General features: G+C 40.5%; 1 protein-coding gene across 2 annotated transcripts in view; it reads left to right on the top strand.

The window, feature by feature from the left end:
• The first annotated feature begins 2244 nt into the window (after positions 1-2244).
• TMEM161B (transmembrane protein 161B) overlaps positions 2245-21541 on the top strand; it is a 37001-nt gene continuing 17704 nt past the window's right edge. For both annotated transcript variants that reach the window (XM_035309772.1, XM_035309771.1), the window contains exons 1-5: positions 2245-2293; positions 10326-10429; positions 14201-14281; positions 18969-19066; positions 20351-20507. In XM_035309772.1, the coding sequence (XP_035165663.1) occupies positions 2291-2293; positions 10326-10429; positions 14201-14281; positions 18969-19066; positions 20351-20507 (443 nt within the window). In that variant the 5' untranslated portion in view covers positions 2245-2290. The remainder of the gene's footprint in view (positions 2294-10325; positions 10430-14200; positions 14282-18968; positions 19067-20350; positions 20508-21541) is intronic.

Here is a 21541-nt window from a genome sequence, read left to right as displayed (position 1 = left end):
GATCATTTAGTTCCATCCCCCCTGCCATTGCCAGGGATGCCACCCACTCAGTCTGGTTGCCCGTGGCCTCCCCCAACCTCGTCTTGAGCCCCTGCAGGGATGGGGCATCCACAGCCTCTCTGGGCAACCCAGTCCAGTGCCTCACTACACTCTGACTCAGGCAGCTGGGGCCATGTTAGGCGTGCTGTCAGCAGCTTAGGTGAGCTTTGTGGGGACAGGTTCCCCAGGGCAGCTCACAGGTGGCACGGCACAGCCCAGCCACGGGGCTTGGTCTGGGGCCGGGGGTTTTCCTGCAGAGGAGCCGGGACGCAGCCAGTGACCCTCTCTTCCTCGCAGCACGTTCAATACCTGCTTCTGCAGTGTCAGGGAGCAGCTTGTCACCACCAGCTCTCCCCAGCGCAGCATGCAGACCATGGCCACAGAGGAGGCGCGGACGTGTCCTGTCTGCCAGGAGGGGTGAAAAGACATGGCCTACACAATACCAGGCAACCACCAGTTCTGCCTGGGCTGCATGCAGCGCTGGGCGAAACTGAAGGCGAGCTGCCCACTCTGCAGGACGGGCATGAGGACAACCAAGGTTTCCATGTGGGGAGAGGAAGACTACTTGGAATGCATCGTCTCCCCTCCCACAGTGCCAGTACGGGAGGGCTTCCAGGCAGCATCACCACTCCCACCCCCTAGCCCTGCAGCACTGGCTCCATCCTCTGTGCCAGCCGAGGAGAGGGATGCGGAGCCCGATACCTGGGCTGCTTTGGGTGGCCTCCTGTCTGAGGTCTGGGCTGTGCTGTTCAGGGAGCACCAGAATATCTTCAGCCCTGTGCTGCCCTGGCTGCGCCAGCAGCTCTCAGCCATCTACGGGACATGCTGGCGGCAGGCGAGAGCTGCAGAGAGCTTCCTCCTGCACCCATCCCAATGCCTCCATGCAGGGAACCAGCAGCACCAGCCCCACGTTCTCCAGCAGCTCTGCAGGCGCTGACCTGGAGGAGCTGCCCAGCACATCCAGTGCTCTCCAGCATGGGGGTCCTGGTGAAGTCCCAGCTGCAGCCGACCACCAGGAGCAGGAGAGCCCCATGAAGAGCTGGGGCAGGAGGCAGCAGCAGGTCCCTCTGCCCAGGGCTGCAGGCGCAGCTCCTCTACTCCTGGCCAGTCATCTCAGGGGTCCTGGCACCCCAGAAAGCACACCCAGGCAGGCAGTGCCCAGGACTCCCCCCAGCCCTGCAAGAGGCCACCCCCCCCGGGGCCTCTAGCAGGGCTCCTGGTGATTTTAAATCAAAGAACAATGAAATATATGACTATAGCACAGAAAAAATCTGTGTGACTCAAAAGTGTGACTCAAACTAGAGCTGACACAGCCATGTGCATGCTGCTGCCTTCCCCCTTTTCCTGGTGCTGGCCCCCACTGTCCCATACACCCACAACGGCAAGCACAGCGTACTTGCAATGGTAGAAGCAACCTTGGGATAACTGGAAACATATCCTGTGCCCCGTGCCTCTGCCAGGAATGCAACCACGGGCCTTGAAAAGCAAGTCCAATGGCGACATGGCACCTGAGAAAAAGAATCGACTATCTCAAACAACCTCGGCGACACTTGGGCCAAAGAGCATGGTACTGAGTGGGTGGATCACACCCCTTGTCACGCCCCAGCCCCCCGGCGTCCCTCAGACGCGTAACGGTCGGGCAGCGCCCGCCTCACTGCGCCGCCAGCGGCCGTTACGGGCCGTGCGCAGAGGGGGCGGGGCCGTGCGCAGAGGGGGCGCGTGTGCCTTCATGGCCATGAGCGCTCGGCGCATGCGCACCTCTGCGCCGCGCCGGGCGCCGAGTACTACGCATGCGCCAATGCGCCGCACCGGCCCTCCCCGCACCGCCCCGCTCCCCTCACAGGGCTGCGGCTGCCCTAGCGCCTGTCGGGCCGTGCGGCCGGCTCGCTGCCCGCTCTGCGCACCGCCGAGCTGCTCCCCTCGCATCCGCTCCCCAAACGTCCGACGGGGCGGAGCGCGGAGCGCTCGGAGCGGCGCCTCCTGCCGTGTCCGTCTCTTTTTCCGCGCAGGCATCGCGGCCGGCAGCCCTCAGCGGGGTGGGGTCCTGACGGCGGAGGGGTCCTGCGGTGACCTCGGCGGTCGGCAGCCGGCGCGGGGCCTGGCGGGGCGGAGCGGGGCCGGGCCGGGCCGCGCCGGGCCCACGGGAGCCGAGCGGGGCCGGGCGGAGCCGGGAGGAGCGGGTCGGATTTATGCGCTGCGAGCGGGGCCGGGCCGGGCGGCTGGAGCGGCGGCGGCGGCGGGTGGGAGCAGCATGGTGAGCGGCCGGGGGGAGTGTGTGTGGGGGGTAATTAATCAGTTCATTAGTTAATGAACGCGGCCCTGAGGGGCTGTGCGCGCCCTCGGGAGGCCGTAAGGAGGCCTTGATCCCCGTGTGCAGGTCTTCAGGTAAATCTGGAGTAACATCTCCTGCAATTAAAAAAAGCTATGTAACTCTTCAGTTATTCAGATATTTAATTAATTCTACTTAAATGCTTCTTAGTTACGAGCATTATGTGAAAGGAAGGGTGCCTTTTCATCTCCTTTTATTTTTTCATCCTTTCTTTATACCCCCTTTCTACAGAGATCACAATACTGAACATCAAGGCACTGAAATAATTCCTGCTATTTGTAGTGTTCCACCCCTCTATCGCTGCCTTTAAAGATAATTTTGGAAGACTCTAAACAAATGCCCCTTTTTCTTTCAGTGTAGGCCCTTATTTATATGTATGGACTGCTTTTCTTTTTCTGTTTTCTAAGAGGCTTGAGAAGTCAGTTCTAATTATCTTTGCTAGTTGCTGGTGGTGAGGACGAATGTTCTTGCCAGTAGTTCCATGACATACGTGAAAAAACTTTTCCATAGCGCTCGCCTTTGCAGCTGTAATGCCCATTGCACGGGCTCACAACTCTCAGTTATGCACAAACATTTCAGATGCTTGCATTTAAGCACAGAATTTTCATAAATATTTAATACCATGAGGCCGTGGTGTTTGGAGTGCTCAGCATGAGGGTCTTTAAACTTTTTGTTCTCAGAATGGTTCTTATAATGGCAAAGCTTTCGATGTAAAAACCAAGTGTTTTAGTGATAGATTTTTCCAAGTTTCCAGCTTTGTGTTTAATCAAAATTAGGGAAATATGGGTAAAATAGATTTTAGAAATCTGTTAGTTGTAACATGATCTAACCTTGGATTTCTTTTTCCATTGTACTAGATCAATTCTCAGTGTTCTGCCTAAGGGATGTTCTCTGTTAGTTGCTTCAGTAATGATGATAATTTTACGACTTTAAAAGTGCGTTGGTTCCCGTCATGAGATTTCTACAGCAATAACTTGACATGCCTGATGATTGCTGGTTCTGTAATCATGATGCTTAGAGAGCACTCATGCTTCTTGTTCCACCGGTACCAAAACAGAGTTGGTTGGTGGGAAAACACGTCTTGATGCAATGGCAGTCATGCTGCTGTTGACTGCTTCCATCTGCCAGTTCGTGACTCTCCTTTGAACACTGGGGATGACACTGGTCAAGGCAGAATTGGCCTCTTGGGTAGGAAAGACCCATGAAGGTGAGCAGTTTGGTAGTAGTCTGGAATTCCTCAGGTGTTGTTTCACAACATTTGATCTTCTGTTGATCTTCCTTCCTGCTATGTTGCAAACAGCAGGAGTAGTAGGAGAATACAAATCAGGGAAATGTTGATCATAAAACAAATAAAAAATCCAAATTGTAAGGAGATTTCTCAATGTAGATGTCTTTCCTAAAATCAGCGTTACGGGTTTTTGATATTTACAGATGGTAAGATACTCAGATTACAAACTGTATAAAGTATCAATCTGGCTTACAGGCATTTTGTAGAAGTACTCTTTTTCATAGGAAGCACACATTTTAAGACTTTGTACAGTGAGCTCAGTTTTCTTTGAGCATCCCATACAATATTTTATGATACTTAACAAGCAATCTTGATTTGTATTTGCATTGCTGCAAAGCACTGTTCTGCTTATACAAGCTTCAGCTTGGGCACGTATATATATACATGGAGAGAAAACTCTGCCTGTGGAAAAGTCTGATCTAATAGTAAGAGCCACAATGTGTCATTGATTAAATGGCATTTCAAATATATTGTATTCAGCTCTAAGGCATCACAAATGCCGTCGCACTTTTGGAATTGTGTAAGGCAGGAGTATCGGTTATATCCTAGAAGTCTTGCTCGATGCTGCTAATATAAAAGCTTTTCCACATCTTGCCAAAAAGGTCATGAATTTTCAAGTACGTTTGTGTGCTGCCACGCAGAGAGTTTGCTATGCCCTGTATTAATATGCGTAGGATACTGCAGTGCACTCGTGTAAAAATCTTGCTCTTGCAAGACTTCAAAAAGTAAGTGGATTGGATTCCCCTAGCTATGCTCTCGGGCTCGCGGTGGTGTTGCCTGTACACCGTTCTCAGCAGTCCCCACGCTGCGAGCAGCTCTTGGCTTCAGACCCAGGCCCCCGCGCAGGGCTGGAGTTGGGCGTCATTACAGACAAGTAGTTTTAAAGTCCTGAGTAAAGCTGGGCGCTGAATTAGTAGTATGCAGGGATGTGATGAGACAAAACCTTGGAGGGCAGAAGACGAGGTAGAACCCCGATGTGGTGCTGCAAGAATAACCTTGGGCAAGGTCAAAAGGAGGCTGAAGTCATGCCTTGGCATAAACCTCGGTTATCTTTGTTTTGCGTGTTCTGTAAATAAGTTCACGATGAATAGAAAAACGTCCTTTAGAAGTATTACTTGTAAAAATGTTTGTTTTCTTCTTTTGCTACTATTACGAGAGAGCCATAGTTGTGTTGTAAGTACACATCACTTGTGGATAAGAGTATTGTAACGTTATCGTAATTACTTTTTGTTCCCCTAATTATCACCAACAATGTCTCCGCTTACATGGTGTTAGAGGTATAGACCGTGAGGGCCAAAGTCTAGGTTGTACTTCATTCAAACTTGTCGTATTGCCTTTTGGGCTTATCATCGTTTTTGAAGACTTATTTAAGAGTCTGCCTATTTTACCTTCTAATGTAACTGCTAACACCTCTCTTGTAGACCAGTTTGGCATTCTCTGTTATGTTTTATTAAAAACTTCTTGTAAAATGTGTGCTGTGTTGCAGAAGGAAAATAAATAATGCCGTGCTTATTTCAGCGTCCTGGAATTGAGTGCTTGAGACTTTTAAAACATCTCTGACCAAAGATCTTCCTTTGAAGCAGAATTTCAGCAAGTCTGCAATTTATTAGACATTGTAGTCACTGGTTGTTCTGCTTCAGTCTCATCTTTGACCCTGGGCTTGCTTGCCAGCCTCTATTTTACAGAGACACTGGACGGTCTTCCCTTTGCACTGAGTGCATCTCAGCCCTGTTCAGATTGACAGAAACGCTTCTCTGATTAGCAAGAGACTGATTTATATCTCCAGCGTCTTGAATTTGGCTTTCAAATTCCAAGCTGCAGAGCTGAAGCATGGCAGGCACATGGATCTATGTGGAACCAGAGGATGCTGCAGTCTTAGGAGATGAGCTCAAATTCTTCCATTTTCCACAAACCGTTCTGTAACTTCGTACAGTTCACTTAATCTGTGCAACAGTTCCTCATCTCTAAGATGCCTTTTGTCTTGTAAAATTGCTTTGTCCTTGAACGACATCTCTTTCAAATAATTGTCATATCCTGTTAAGTAGGGCTAGATTTTTTTTTTAAGTTTCTGGCAAAATGCTAACTTATGTTTTCTCTAATTTAAAGTGTGTTGACAGAGAATAAGGTATTGGTTCCCACCAGTACCTAATCTGCATTTATATTCCTGAAATGAGTGGCCGTGTACTTAAACTGATATCAGTAGTAGTAAGAAGACTTAAAAGCACCTGTGAGATTTGGTCTAGAAAGGGCCCAAATTGAAATGAACTCCCTAGTTTGTGGTTTTCTGTGGGGAAAAAGCACTGTGACCTCATGTTGCAATTTGAGATGGTTTGGAATCGTGTGGGTTTGTCTAGAGAGTACTAGTACACGTGTAAATAAATAGTTCGTAAGTATGTGCAGGCAGGAGTTGGCACCATGTTGTGCTTTGCACGTGTTATGTTATTTTCAGTGGGCATACTGCCCACTCACATTTTTTAATTTCATCTGCCAGCTTCTCTCTGGTAACCTACTGCTTTTGGTTGATTCCAAACATTCAGGAGTCAAGAGAAAAATGCCTTGATTGCATGAATGAGTATATCCATTTTTAATTGCTTGAAATGTAGAAAGGTACCAGAAGGCTGTACCTATCTCACAGTCTAATTTAAAATGGAAATTAGCAGTACTGTTGCTGCTCTTACGTGTTTTGTTTTTTTAATTCCTAAAAACCTGCTGGGTGGTTTCCAGTTGCAAGCTGAAATATTTTTGTAGATGTTTCTGTTTTTAAGGAATGCAGGAGTAACCTCTATGGGAAAGAGCATGGTGAATTGCTGCTGAAAGGGAGCAGGGAGGATGCAGAGAGGCATTCAGTTGCTTAGGATAGAATGATCCTAATGGGATCAGCTATGACTTGCAGCTTTCACTTGAGTAAAGAAAGGGGTTTCTGTAGGGGCACTTCTAAATAATCGGTTGAATTGTAAACATTTTCGCTCAGCTGGTGGACCTCCTATGTTGTGGTGGTTGTTTTTTTAACAACTGCCTTGATTTGGATCACTTTTCTCTTATTTTTTTTTGTAGTTGAAAAACTACAGCAAACAAGCTAGGTCGAGGGAGAGTGGTGTTTCTGTCCCCTAATTTGAATGTGAGAAATGGTTATCATAAGGCGGTCAGAATAAACCATCTTTTTTGTTACTGTAAGCAAGTATGGTTTTGTGAAAAGGGTATATAGTTGATGAGCAATACAGTAATTTAAACATGCCAATTATGTTATACAGACAGCTTGTTTTAATAACATTTCCTTTCATTTTAGGTGTACATCCCCTTAGGTAGGGAATGGTTTTGAGTTACTTCAGTTGCGTGACATCAAAATGCCAAGAATCCGTAATAAAAATGCAGAGTTTAAAATCATACATACAGATTTCAGGACTAAGCTGGATCATAAACAAAAGTAAGGTCTTAACGAAGTATGTCAGAGAGTTGTTGAGAGTGAGTAAAGGAGCAGTTGAAATTTCAAGGGTGCAAGAGAGACTTGACTACTGAAGGAACTTCCGATCGCTGAAGAAAACACAAACATCTTATTTCAAGTTACAACAAAGTAGGAAATACTTCTAAGTGGTACTTGAAACCTCGTTATGAAATGTTTGATAACATTTATTTTAAGTGATTGCAAATGGAAAAAGGTAACTTATGCTACCTTGGTCTTCCTCAGTCCTGTTTCATTAAAGATGATACTGGAGATCACCTGTAACAACTGAGCTACGATTTTCATAAAAGCAGAATTGACAACACAATTTGTGATTTATTTAAACAGAAAATATGTTAACCGCTGGTTATGTAGCAGGTGTCTGTGTCAGGGACCTGACTTTTGTGACCATGCTGAAGACTTTTATGACCCCTGTCTGAAAGTTGAAGACCATGAGGAGGGAACAGCATTCACCTGACCAAGTGGGCAAAAAGCATCTCTGCTAACATGCTGGTGATCCGGGTGAGGAGAGCTGTTGATGAGCAGTGATAGAGGAAAGAGGTGGTGACTCACAGATCAAGAGGAGAAGGTGGTGGTCTAAAAGTCTTTGAAAACAACTGATCAGGGCAGAATGGGGCTCACTGATGTATAAACATAAATAAGGAAATACCTGTACACAAGTAACAAGATCAGCGTTAAGGGGGAGAAGCTCTCATACATCTTCTGGGCAATTGGCACAATTGGTGCATATCTAATGTGACTGTACAGTAACACCTGCAGCATGGGGAACAAAGGGGAAATGAGGGGTCGGTGTGGCTCTAATTTCACTGGGACATGAGGGAGACTCATGGAGGTATATCATGGGATGAGGACTGAACTATCTGAATGCTTATGGGAGAGTTGTATTAGGGCTGAGCAATTGCATGATGTGTCTGCTGTACACAGACATTCACAAAGGTGTAGAAGATAAGCCCGTCTTCAGACAGCTGGAAGAATCCTCATGTTGCTGGTACTGGTTCTCATGGGGTACTTCAACCACACCAACGTCTGCTGAAGAACACAGGAGGATACAAACAATCCAGGAGGTGTTTGCTGTGCATTGATGGTGATTTCCTAACACAGGTGACTGAGAAGCTGATGAGGAAGGGTGTGCTGGAAGGAAGAACTTGTCGGTGATGTGAATGCTGGTGCAACCTTTGTGGCAGTAGCTGTCAAATGGTAGGCTTGAGGATCCTGGGAGAAGGAAACAAGGCAAATAGCAGATTCACTGCTCCAGTCTTCAGGACAGCAGACTCTGGCTTGTTCAGGCCTCAGCTGGAAGAAGTCTGTGGAGCATGGTGTTGGAGAGAAGAGGGGTCTCTGAAAGCTGGTTGACTGTCAGGGATCACCTCTTTCAAGCTGGATACGTGTGGGTGAATGTACAGCTGATGGCAAAACTCAAACATAGGAAGTATGCAAGAGGTGGAATTGGGGTCAGGTCATCTACAGAGTAGGTCCAACTAACCACCTCTATTAGGACCAGTATCACCAAAAAAATTTGAAAGGGTTTTCATAACTGGAGATGCCTTGCTCAGAGGCACTGACGCGCCTGTTTGCTGTCTGGACAGTCTCTGGAGAGGTTTGCTGCCTGCTGTGGGCTCACAGTTGTGATATGAAGAGGCTACCAAGCCTCATGAGGACTACCACTCAATCCTACTCTTTTAAATGAGGCTGCAACAAGGAGACTCTGAAATATCAAAAGGAGCTTTATATATAATATCAAAAGAGCTGGGACTGTTCAGGCTGGTGAAAGCTCTGGAGGGATTTTGTCCTGTGGTATAAATACGTGATGGGAGCTGGGGTGGGGAATTAGCAAGATGGAGCCAGGCTTTTTAAGAGTGGTGCCCAGTGAAAGGACAAAGAGGCAACGTACACAATACAGAATATTCCATTTAAACATTAAAAGAAGAAAAAAGAAAAAGATTTAAGAAAAGTGAGCTCATCTTTGTCTTCTTTGCCACTGGTGAATGGCATACCGCTTCTGTATATAGAAATATTTTTACCTGTTGATTCTCTGTTACACATTGTGTCAATACGAAGCTACTGAAGTGTAATTCACAACTTCTACAATTGCAGACAGAAATATTTTCTCTTCAAGGCTTTTAACTAGCAATATCCAAAACGTGATGTCAAAGAATGAACGTAAAGATAAGCATATGCACACCATTTCTTAAATGTAGTATTTTGTATGCTAACTGAAAATGTACATAACACTCAATTTCACAAGAAAGTATTCTCAAAAATAGTTTGAAAGAGTGGGAATAGCTTATTTGGCTGATCCTTTGTGTCTTTTCAGTGCCGTGTTTTGGTGAACTTTCCTCGTATCAGTTGGATAGTTTTTCTTCTTCTATTGCTTGTTATATGTTAAGTTTGAAAGTCTTGGAAGTATGAGAAAATGAAATGTACACGCTTCGTGTTTTTAACATGGTATGAATTGATCGGATTTTATGTCCAGGATTAAAGTAATGTGATGCAATGTTGCATTCATTGTTACTTAGCTTGAGAAGTTTAATGTTGCCTAATAAAGCAACAAAGAATTAAACAGAATTAAAGCTTGCTGAGTGACATGGGGTGAGAATATTGCTGGCCCTCCTGCTCAAGTGCCAAGTCTTGATCAAGATTTGGGTGATAAAGTGAAGTTACGTCCATTCCTGTGCACCCTCTCCTCCCTTCACCATATGTTCCTTCATTTCAGTAAGGAGCAAATGCTCTGTACTAATCAAGGCATGGATATTGTAAATTCTTAACTCCAGTGGGTTTGTTTGGTGTCAGCTCCTAAATCATGCCAGAACTGAAATAACCACAGAAAGCAAGACTGTAGTCGGTGATGTTACATCGAGGTGTGGTGTACCATAGAATGTCACATCAGGATGTGGCTTCACAACCTGGTGAGCAGAGGCACTCTGGTGCTGACAGCATCAGCTGTCAGAGAGTTGCTGATGCTATTAGCCACATGATCTAGCAACACTTCTTCTTTTGGGTGGTGCATGTAACTGATGATGGCAGGGTCCAGGTGATTTCTTGAAAACTGATACAGCATGTATTTTTTTTCTTGTCTAGTTTAAAAAGAAATGAAAAACTGTTAACCCTGCGATATGAAAGTGCTTTTAATATGTTAAAACAAACAAAAAGGTACATCAGTGCTTTCTAAAAACACATGCTGACTTGTTGTTTAATTTATTCCATTACAGGGTGTGATAGGTGTACAGTTGGTGGTGACCATGGTAATGGCTAGTGTCATACAGAAGATCATACCTCATTATTCTCTTGCTCGTTGGCTTCTCTGCAGTGGCAGGTAAGATAAAAACAAACAAAGAAAAAACAAAGCAACAACAATAAAAACCCAGTTGTTACGCTGCTTGTGAATATGGTAAAATAATTATGCATCAGAGTAGAAACAGTAGAATGTACCAATTTAGTTTAATTACTTTGCAAGAAAGCAATCTGCTCTTCTTGAACTTTATTTATCCAGCACTGACACCTGACTTAGAGGTTCAAGGTATAACAGCATTGCTGCTGGAAACAGGCTTGTTTGTGCTATTAATTGTATCAGCCATAAAGTTAGCTGTTGTCCAGCTTTTACATTATTAAAGACAAAAGCTGCATACTTGAATATTGAAAAGCTAAACTAAATACAAAGCTCTAAAGAATACATTCTTAACAGTGCACCTGCTGATATACAGAGTGTGTAGGCATTTATTAAGAATCCTGTTTTTTTAATACTTCATAGGACAGGATTAGTATAAATTTCAGTACAGTACTTTCATAACAATAGATCAAACAGACATAATGAGTTGCAAGGGGAGCATTCCCTGTGTGTCTGTGTCTGTAATAACTAAAAGCAGCAGCTGTTTTGAATATAAATCAGTATCTTAAATATTAAAAAATAAAAATGAAAAAAATACAGTTTGTTTTTTTGTCTTGTGGGAAGAAAAGCACTTTGTATGATTAGAAGGTAGTGTGCTGTCTTTCGTAATTGTTAAAATTTTGAGAACACAAAATCTCTGCTCTTTGATTTCTGAAGGAGTGTCCTTAAATAATAATGTGCTCCACGGGATTCTTAACAGGTCTTGTGCAATTTTCCACTACCTTTTTGCCTCTGCATTGTGGAATTAGCAGGTTTTTTTTTCTTTTTAATTTTCATCTTTTCAACACTCAAATAATGGCCAATGAAAAATGACTGTTGTTTAAATGTGATTTAAGTATTAATGGTTAGTTGGAATGGAAAACAGATTTGTTGGCAGGCAGATGATACAAAGAGGAATCCTGCTCTTTACTGTTACGAGAAGTTTCATTGTTGAAATATTACATTGTAAGTGAACTCTTGAAAATTTTTTAGTAAATGTGGAACTGCAACCTTTGTTTTTTATGGTGTGTTACTTCTCTATTGTTTTTATCAGTGATAATTCAAACAGTATTTTCTACTTTTATATAATATTTAAAACATTTGTTTAAATTTTGATTTCAGAGTTTAAATATTTAATTGTTTTTCTTTTAAAGACTTGTTCAATATTAAGCCCTTGTTCTTCATTCTTCTGGCATTTTCAGTTTCTGGATCCTTGTTCTAAGGCATACCTTGTGCCAGTGAAAGGGAAAGGTTTGCTGTTCAAATATGTTTTGTCATCCTTTTCTCTTTATCTTTGCACGCCTACAGATTGATAAGTACATAAAACAAGTTTCTGTACTTGTGCTCTCACTGAAGTCAATGGGAGTATTGTTATCACTTTTCTTGCTAGTAACCTTGAAACTCTCATTGTTGCTTTTCAGTGTTCTATTTATCTGGTAGCTATTTTAGTGTATTGTAGTTTCAGTCATTGTGAATAACCCTTGGAATACAAGAATTGTGTGAAGAGACAGAAATACTTCTGTTTTCCAGAAATGAAAAAAAGCCAGAAGCTTTACTGAAACAGGAATCTGAATTTAACTGTCGGAAAGAAAAATAGTTATTTTCTTATTATAGTTGACAAGCTTATGTTAACATATTTTCCTTAGCGTTCTACATTTGCAGACAAGTGTTTTCTTTGGCAGACCTGTGTTAGTGGGGCAGTGGAGAGTGTTATACACATGTATATGTACACCACACACGCTGCAGTCCAGCTTTCCTAGGAAATGTTACCTACCACCTTTTCCTCCTTCCGCTTGTCAATATATTTCAGCTGATCTGTGGTTTGAGTTATTTGGCCTAAATGTTTTTCTTCCAAAGAGCTGGGAGGCTTTTCTAAGTCAAGTTGTCAGAAATGCCTACAAGAGAGAGCTCTCACCAAAGGGGAGTGAGGATAAACACGTTACCAGTAAAGCCAGCATCTCTAAGTTGTCTAAGAAAAGTTGGTTTCAAGGTGCCTGCATGTGTGCATTCAAAGTCCATTAAAAGAAAGAAAGGCATTTCAAAATCTAAGAGTCCTTTGAGTGGATACAAGGTAATCTATTCAGTTGCAGAATGAACAAGTATTGGCTGTTGAAAAACAATTTACTTATATTTGAAAAGGAATGCAAACTTTTTCAGATGATGCTGCTTTCAGAGCTTGAACAGAATATGAATATTCACATTTATTAAGTAAATGAATTTGCAGCCTAAGTAGGCCTTTGCATTTTTAACTAATAAAACTGTCTCTACCAAAATGTTGCTTTTAGGTTGCTCAACCTCTTCTGTCCTTCTATTTCCAAGCCATTATAGGAAGACAGGAGGAAAATGGTGTTCTGTTCTGCATTTATTAATGACGGTATTCAAATTAACTAGGGCATATCTGTGCTGGTCTTGCTATTGAGACTAATTTAAATCTATCAAAGCTACAGGGTTATCTCAGCTTTAAACATGCATAAGCTAAAGCAAATAGAAACTAAATATTTTTTCAGTTCTACCTTTATGAAAATGTTTGAAATCTTTTGGTTTTAACATGTTAAATAGAAGGCTGTAAGGTTTATTTAGTAAAAGAACCCTCTTGTATCCTGTTAGTTGTAATTATGAATCACTTGCAACATGATTTTGTAGTGTAATTAAGACCAAGTTGTTGTTTAAGCATCCTTGATTTGTGTTAGTATCCTAAACAGGTAAAGAATTTTAGCTATAACAATGACATATTCGCTGATGTAGATTTGAGTGGTCCTACTCGATGAGATTTTTTTTTAACCAGAGTAATAATGATGGTTATTGCTGTTTCTGATTATTACCCTGTTTTATCCTGTAACACAAATCAGTGGCCTTCTTCAGAAAATGACTTTCATATATATTTGGATAAATTTTCCAAGTCTGTTGCTGTTTATAGTTGGGCTCCTCTATCTTAGCATTTCAGCGTGGAAATCAGTGACAGTCTTCCTAAATCTGAAGGGTGGCCCACTTTTGCCACGTGGGAGAGACCTTATTTCAGCTGCCATGGTTGTTGCATAGAAATAAGGATAAATCTTTGAGGCTGAACCATTTCTCTTTTCCCCCTTCAGAACTTCCTTGCCACCAGTTGCCTTTTAAATAAATGGATAGTGCATTGACTTGTGAAAGGGGAAAATCTTACAGCTACATGAAAATTAGTGATTTTTGTTTTTTTTTTTTTTTAAGTAACACTTAAGGGTGAAATACATAAATGAAATAATAGAAAGTGCAAATACCTTTCTAGGCTGCAGCCATATACTTTTAATTTGTAAGTATCTGTGCTTTTGTAAGCCACGGTGTTCATTTCTTCCTTTTTCTAGTTAGATTGAAGTTATCAGTGGGGGGGTGTTGCTTAGGACAGAAATACGGATGTTATGATCTGGTCTGTGTAAGAAGAAAGACTGACAATAGTTATTTGTTTTTAGAAGTGAAGGGCATGCTGTGAAGGATAATGGTAAAGCTTTCTAAAGCTATCTAATTAGTGACTCATCCTGAAGAGTGCTGAAGTTTAGCTGTGGCTGTTTGGTTCAGACAGTGCTGACGCTTAAAAGGGTATTTTGCTTAGGTATTGCAAATGACTGTTGTTTCAATATGCATATAGATCTGTGTTGATACGTAGTTTTTTGTTTTTTTTTTTTTTAAATCACTGTTGACACTGCTGACTGCTGACACTGTTTTACATGAGATCTTCTTTTTCATTAGTTTACGATGGTATCAACATCCTACTGAAGAAGAACTACGGATTCTTGCAGGGAAGCAAAGAGGGAAGAGCAAAAAAGATAGGTAAATACTTGTCATTCCCTTCCTCCCCCCAGGTTTTTAATATCATCCATAAAACAACTTTGCTGTCAATCTTATGTCTTTGTGGCTCTAAAACTTTGCATGGCATATGACTACAATGCTTACATTTCCACAGCTCTGTACTGAATTGTTTGTTCAGTTTAGAGAGAGTTGAATGTCACCAAATTGTGCAGGATTAGATGACTCTCAGTCCTTAAAAGTAGCTTGTGAAATTGCTAAGGACTTTTTTAATGAATCTATTTATTTCATGGAGACTCAGGAAAGCAAATCTGTAGGATTGAAGCTCTTCATCTTGAAGCAAGAGAAGAAAGATAGGAGTGTACTAGTTGAACACAGGATTATACTGAGCCACTACTCTTAAGACAGCTATGAAAAAGGTAAATGTGCTCCTGGGATGTAATAGGTGAGGTATTTCCAGTAGAAGAGAGAGGAAAATATTAATCCTCTTGCACAGGGCACTTTTATAGAACTTGACCGGGATTACTGCGAACAGTTCTAATCATTCATGTTCAAGAAAACTGAATTCAGACTTGAACAGGTGAACTGAAGGGCTGCGGGGATCATCCAGGAAACAGCTTGTCTACAAGAGGAAGCTAAAAGAGCTTGGCTTATTTAACCTAGGGATGACAGAGCTGTCCTTCAACTTCAGCTGGAAACAGGTTTCTCTTGTTCAGTCCTGAGGATCTGGAACAGCTTCACCAAAAGTACAACAGCAGCAAGACCAGTTAGAGGAGGTGGAGCTTGGTGTGTTAGAGCTTGCTGTGGTGCAGAATTTCTGAATTGGCTATGTTTAAACCAAACAACAAAATATAAAAACATTCTGTCTTTCTTTTTGGTTATCTAGGAGGTTTTCTGTGGTCCTTTGTTTTTTATTCCAATATGAATTGCTCTCTTACCGTTCCTAACACCTGTGTTAATCCACAAAGCTCACTGATAATCTATTCAAAATGCATTTTTTTTTTTCAATTTCAAAGTTTAAGTTACATAGTTAGGAGCTTTATTTGCCATGTTTTGAGGTACAGAACTAAATTGTCACATTAGTGTTAAGTAACTTTAGTTTAAAACCTCACTTTTATCTATCAACTTTCTGTTAACAAGTTGAAGCAAAAAAAAATTGTGAATAAAATTGTGAATAAAATGTATAATTGTCCATTTAGTCAGTGATACTTATCTATATGTAAAATATCTTCAATTACCTAATTAAATTTTAAGTCCATGAATAGGAACCTTAAACAAAAATCACATTACAAAATAACTTTACTTTGCTAATATCTTTCCTTAGCATTGCCAGTGTTCCATTCAAAGCATGTGCCTGTGTTCTCACTTTCAACAGAGCAACTGCATGCTCTGCGGAGTGAAAGCATGACAAGTTCATGTAATCTTAAACTTAATAATCTTTGGAAAATTTACTGTGAAACATAATAGGAACCTGCATCATAAGCCACGTATACATATGTTAAGTCCCTTTTCAACTATTAAGCTGTTGCATTTAACGTTTCAAATGTGATGTTAAATTATGTCTAGGCAGTCAAATCTTGTTGGTGTCAATTATTATGATTGACATAATAACCATACTACATTAATATGTAACCAAGACAATACATTTGTAATAGGTAGCTGCTTGTGTTAAGGTAAGCATTATTAACAGGTGAACAGGTAAATTAGGTATTAAGGTAAACATTAAACCTCAGAGGAACCAGGAAGGTAATACAGAGGCTTAAATGCTGCTTGTTTTGCTTTGCCTTTGTAAAATGAAAATATCCTTACTTTTCGGTCAATGTTTCCTCTTAAAGAAGCTGCTGCTGTTTGAGAACTGTCCTGCTGTTAAAGTAGGAACTATTCCTATTGAATTGGCTTGGATATACTTCTTTAGGCTGCACCAACTGGAATGCAGTGCTGATTTGAACCAAGGAGTTGTGAAAAAGAGCAGGAGAAATAATGACACATTTTATTTTTTTCCATGTCTCTTCAGGTTAAAGAATGTTTTTTCATCAAGCCTTTAGTCTTGTGAAATGTAGTGCCTGTTCCTTCAATAATTTTTCACTTTGAAGTTATAAGAAAAATGGCGAAAGGAGATCCAAGGAACTTGTTTGAAAATTAGCATTGGAAACAGCTGTAGTGTGAACTTGTATTTTGCTAGTCTGTTTTACTCAATGCATATTACATTTCAGAATATTATGCTACAGGTTACCGTAGCAAATGAATATTAGGTGGGTTTTTTGCTTCAGAGTTGTTTGTGTTGTATTAAATTGTTAGGCTAATGAAAAGGTCCATAGCTACTATGAATTAGAATTAAAGCTGTTAGACATCCTGGGTATGTTCTGTGTCTCTTAGATTATGGGTCCCTTGGGATGACTAAAGTGTAGGAATTTAGTTGATCTGAAATGACTTCAGTTATCCAAATGCTTATCTTCATCACGATGATGGTACTCCTGGGGGCACGCAGCAGAACGTGAGTATTATGGGGGCAGGGAAGCACGCAGAAGCTTGGGCACTCAAGCAGTTGGGCAGTGCTGCAAGTTCTCGTTTGGACTTGGGTACAGGAAATTTTTGGGTAGTGCTTTGTATTTCCATCCTTATATTGCAGTTTGTCCATTAAAATTCTTGTGCTTTAGATGATAGTAATGTCAGGATCATCTGAAAAAATAGTATTTATTGATACCTTCTGCTTGTATTCTCAGCTCACACGATAGCTGAGAGGATCTTACTCTTTAAAAGTATGTTCACAATTGACTGATTTTCTTTTTAATGCTTATCCTAGTAGCTCTTTTTATGGCAAATCCACCTCTCCTTTTTCTGGTTTCAAAGGTGCTGTTCTAAAGTCTGGCAAAGGATGCTGTTTTGTTGTAGCCTTTTTGGGGTTTTTGAGTTCTGTGGTTTTTGTTGTTGATTTTTTTTTTTTTTTTAACCTGGGAAAGTATTTTTTGATCTGCTTCAATTATTTTTTTTATATATAGTGATGAAGTAAGTTTTACCTAGGTTAGTGATGATCTTTCAGCCCATTTTATGTAACTTAACTTTCTTCAAGCTCTTTTACAAGCATCCTCAATTTAAAGTGTAGTGGTATGGCTTATTTTAAAAATTATGATGTTGATGTAGTTTTAGAGCTCCAGATAAGAATGCACTTGTTGCTCTAAATATCTTTTCTGTTTTTTATTTCTCTATTGTCTGTGGGGGGGGGAGGGAAATATTCTTTAAAACTGTTACTTCTAAATAGCAATTTGAGAAACAAAACTTCATATTATGTATGACGTGTTTTTGTTTGTGCCGTATTTGAAAGCTGATTCTGTGGAACTAGAAAAGGGGAATGATGATGTCTGAGTAAGGCTTCCTCACAAGGAAGAGAAGTGTAAGGGTTACTAGTCTGGGAACTGGTTGAAGGAGGGTTTTGCTATAGGTGTGTATCCACTATACACAGGGAGTGGACAGGGAGTAGTAAATTTACTACTGTGCTTTACAAGGAGGTGGTGAATGAAGTTGGTAGAGTATGTATCAGGACATTTTAATTTGGGGTGATGAAACGTGCTGCCACAAGACACTGCAACGGTCAACGCATTTCTGACTGATTCAGAAAGGAATTCAATTTTTATTTAATTTTTAATTTTGGAAGCCAGGAAGGGTTTAGCATTATGAGGATCACCCTTTACTTGCCTTAGTCTTTCCTTAGTCTTTCCCTTCGTATAAATAGGTTGTCCACTGCTATGCATGTGATAGGATCAAATAAATTTGCATGCAACTCCTTTTGAAGCCTTTGTGTATCTGCAGGAGTGGCTAAAACCCGGAATGCAGCTTTGAACCCTGGCTCTGCATCAGGATACGCATAGCTTTGTATGCCTTCCCAAAGACAGCAGGATGGATTCTTGCTTTTCAGGATCTACTGCATGTCTGGGATTGCTCATAATACTATGATAATTGTTTTTGATTGTTTTCACAACCAGGATAGGAATTGATATAAGCCTATAGTATTTCTGTATGTGACCTGTTAGATTAGAAAACTGTTTTATAGTTCAGTTTGCTTGATGGCTGGTAAGATACATCTTTCAAGGATCTAGGTTAGTCCAGTTCAGGCAACAGTCTTGATATTATATTAAGCCCCAGTAGGCCTAATACTATTTTGGGAAATTAGTTTTACTTATTTATTTTGGTGTGGAGAGGAACCTGGCCTAGACCTCAACTGCAGAGTCTTCATGTAGCTTTGGTTTTCGTCAGGGTGTTTGTTTATCAGGATAGATATATTCTGCTCTGTAGCTGTACTCGGATCGCAAAACTGTTGAGACTGGCATAACCTCATAGACCACTCTATAGCTCCCTGGCAGTCTGAACAGTGAAAGCTGCCTTTCAGAGAAAATTAGTTTGGAGTAAATGATGCTCACCAGGTCTTGTCCTACTACATACTCAGGACCCCACATATAGAAGCCACGGAGACCCATGTGTGTAGCCACAGTAGTATGTCAGAGCCTTGAGAGATAAAGCTAGTAATTATTGACATGCCTTGTTGCTTCTCAAGATATTTTCATATTTGAAGTTGAATTAATGCTTTTAGCTAGATAGATAAAAACGTTTGCATTTAAAGGAAAAACGGTCTTCAGTCTTAAATTTGAAATGCCATTATGTAAAAAAAAAAAAAAAGAGCATTGTGTTACCTGTGTATATTTTATTTACCTTCTAGGAAATATAATGGTCATATTGAAAACAAACCTCTAACCATTCCAAAGGACATTGATCTTCATCTGGAAACAAAGTCTGTGACTGAAAGGGACACTATAGGTAAGAGCAAATAGATGCAGACAGTAATATATTAAATATATAGCCTGATGTTTTCTGTCAAGTGTTTATTTTTGATAAATGCTGGAGTATCTTTTTATAGCCAATGAAAATATAAAAGTGCAACTGATAATAATGAAAGTTACATAAGATTCCAAGAAGTCTCCTTTGTTGTTCCATGGGTGACATCTTAATTGCATTGTTACAGGAAAGGATGAGTAGGTGAAATCCAGCATAAAGTGTATGTATTGTTGCATCAGACATCCATAGCAATATGAGACAACACCAAAAGGATGGCGTATTTGAAACAGATCATAGTTTTGTACAAGAAAATGACTATTGGCAGATGTTAGAACAAAAGCTTTCTGCTTGTCTAAAATCGGAAACGTGGTGTTGCAGTTAAGCCTAGACCTTTCACCCACACAAAATGCTTGAACACCAAAAGAGAAAGTGGAGAAATTAGCAGCATTTGATGCTTTGAAAGTTGCTACTTTTTGAAAACCATTATTTTTGATTCCTTAATCATAACTAATTTCTGTTACATGCATATCCATATGATTCTTCTGTATGTGTGATATGTGTTTTCATATTCACATTTTTGTAAGCATATGCATAACCATCAAAAGGAAGCTTAGTGCTGTGCAGATTTCTCAGTTTAAATTATCCAACACAGCACAGAAAAAAACTTTAATGGAAATGCAGAGTTCTTTTGAAGCTTTTTTTTTTTTAAAAAAAAAAGTACTTGAACGTTTCAGTTATTTTTTTTTTTTTGTTAAAAATGATGGCATTAAGTGTCTTGAGCAAACTGTAAGTGTTTTACTTTTTTTTAAGAGAGTGAGGAAGTACATATATATACATTAAGCAATTGCCAGTGAACATTTAATCTTGAACTTGAGAATCATAACCCTTACATATAAACTCTAACTAAAATTAAGCAGAGAGCCATTTTCTATTATGATGTTGAGACCTGTTAGGTATGCTCTTTGAAATTATGAGGTTAATATATGAAGGCTGGGATGATAAAACTGTAAAAATCTTAAAGGCTTAAAATAGCTGAATAGTAACACAGTATCAATTAACAGAGGTAAAGAGAGAGGCTCAGGTTAAAAGGAGAGATTGTTGAATGGAAAACGTGACTTCTGTTGTTGATGCTCTTAACTTCGATAATGTGTATTTGTCTAGACCACAATTACTTGAAAACAAATTTTAATCATCACGGTATATGACAATAATATTAAAATTAAAAATAGCACATTTTTATAACATTTGCAAACTTGTATTTTTCAGCATTGCATTACTTTCCTGAGTATCAGTGGCTGGTGGATTTTACTGTTGCAGCTACAGTTGTGTATGTGGTGACTGAAGCCTATTACAGTATTGTGAAGCCCTCACAGGAAATGAATATCAGTGTAGTGTGGTGTCTGCTTGTCTTGGCGTTTGCAGTGTATCCTTTTCTGTTTTCTTAAATCATTCTATCAGTTCCAAATAGCTTACATCGTTTTGCAATTCATAGAAAGCTCTGAACTATTGGTTTGCAGGATACATAAATATTTATTGTTTGGAAAAATGGTTGTATAAGCTAGTGCTATCGTCAGGGAATGTGTATGCTGTACATGCTCTTTGTACGTGGTGTACAGCTGCTTGTAAACATATATTCCAAACAGTTTATGGAAAAAATACATGTACTTTAACATAAAATTCATACTCGTATGCAGTATGTGGCTGTTGTAGTATGTGGCTGTTAACCCAAGACAGGTTAACAAACATATTGTTTTGCCTAGCCTTACAATGTATTTCTGTACAAATAGTATTTATAATTTTTGAAGAAGCATGGGATTTACTGCCCACTTTTCTGGTATGTTTAGTCTGATACTGCCTTAACTAAATAATGTATGTAGTCATTTAGTGTAAAGTTTCATGCATGAATTCGTAACTCTAGATTTTTATTTCTTAGATTCCATAGAAAATACAACGTGTAGGCAGCTGTAGGAGCGGAGATGGTACTGTGTTTTCAGTGAGCTGTGGAAAGCTACACTTGCTTCTGGAAATGAGGGAAACAAAAGCAGCGTATTTTAGGAAACAGCCAATATCAAACCATAAAAGAAGCAACTGTTGCATTTGTTTTTACTGGATAAAGCAGTATCTGATGTTGATGCTTGCACAGTAAGTAACTGCTTTCACAGACCAAGCCAGGCTTTGGAGAGGAAAGTTGCCTTTTAAAGGTGAGAGAGAGATGGGGATGCAAAGGAGTTCAGTAAGGTCCTGGAGGAGTGCAGGTTATGGGGAGATGAGTTAGAAAATAAATTTGTACAACTTCTCTGTTGCCTCAACATCTGACAAGTGGTTGAAGTGTCAAGTTAGATACAACACTTGACTACTCAAAATCGATCCCTCTGTGGAAATGTCTTTTCAACACAGAGCCTTACAGTGATTTCCTTGTTGTTTCTCTTTTTTTTTTTTTTTTTTTTTTTTCCCCGA

Source organism: Oxyura jamaicensis, chromosome Z (genome assembly GCF_011077185.1).
Source record: "Oxyura jamaicensis isolate SHBP4307 breed ruddy duck chromosome Z, BPBGC_Ojam_1.0, whole genome shotgun sequence".
NCBI lineage: Eukaryota > Metazoa > Chordata > Aves > Anseriformes > Anatidae > Oxyura > Oxyura jamaicensis.
The sequence above is the reverse complement of the archived record's forward strand: the minus strand, read 5'-3'. Positions and strand labels throughout refer to the sequence as shown.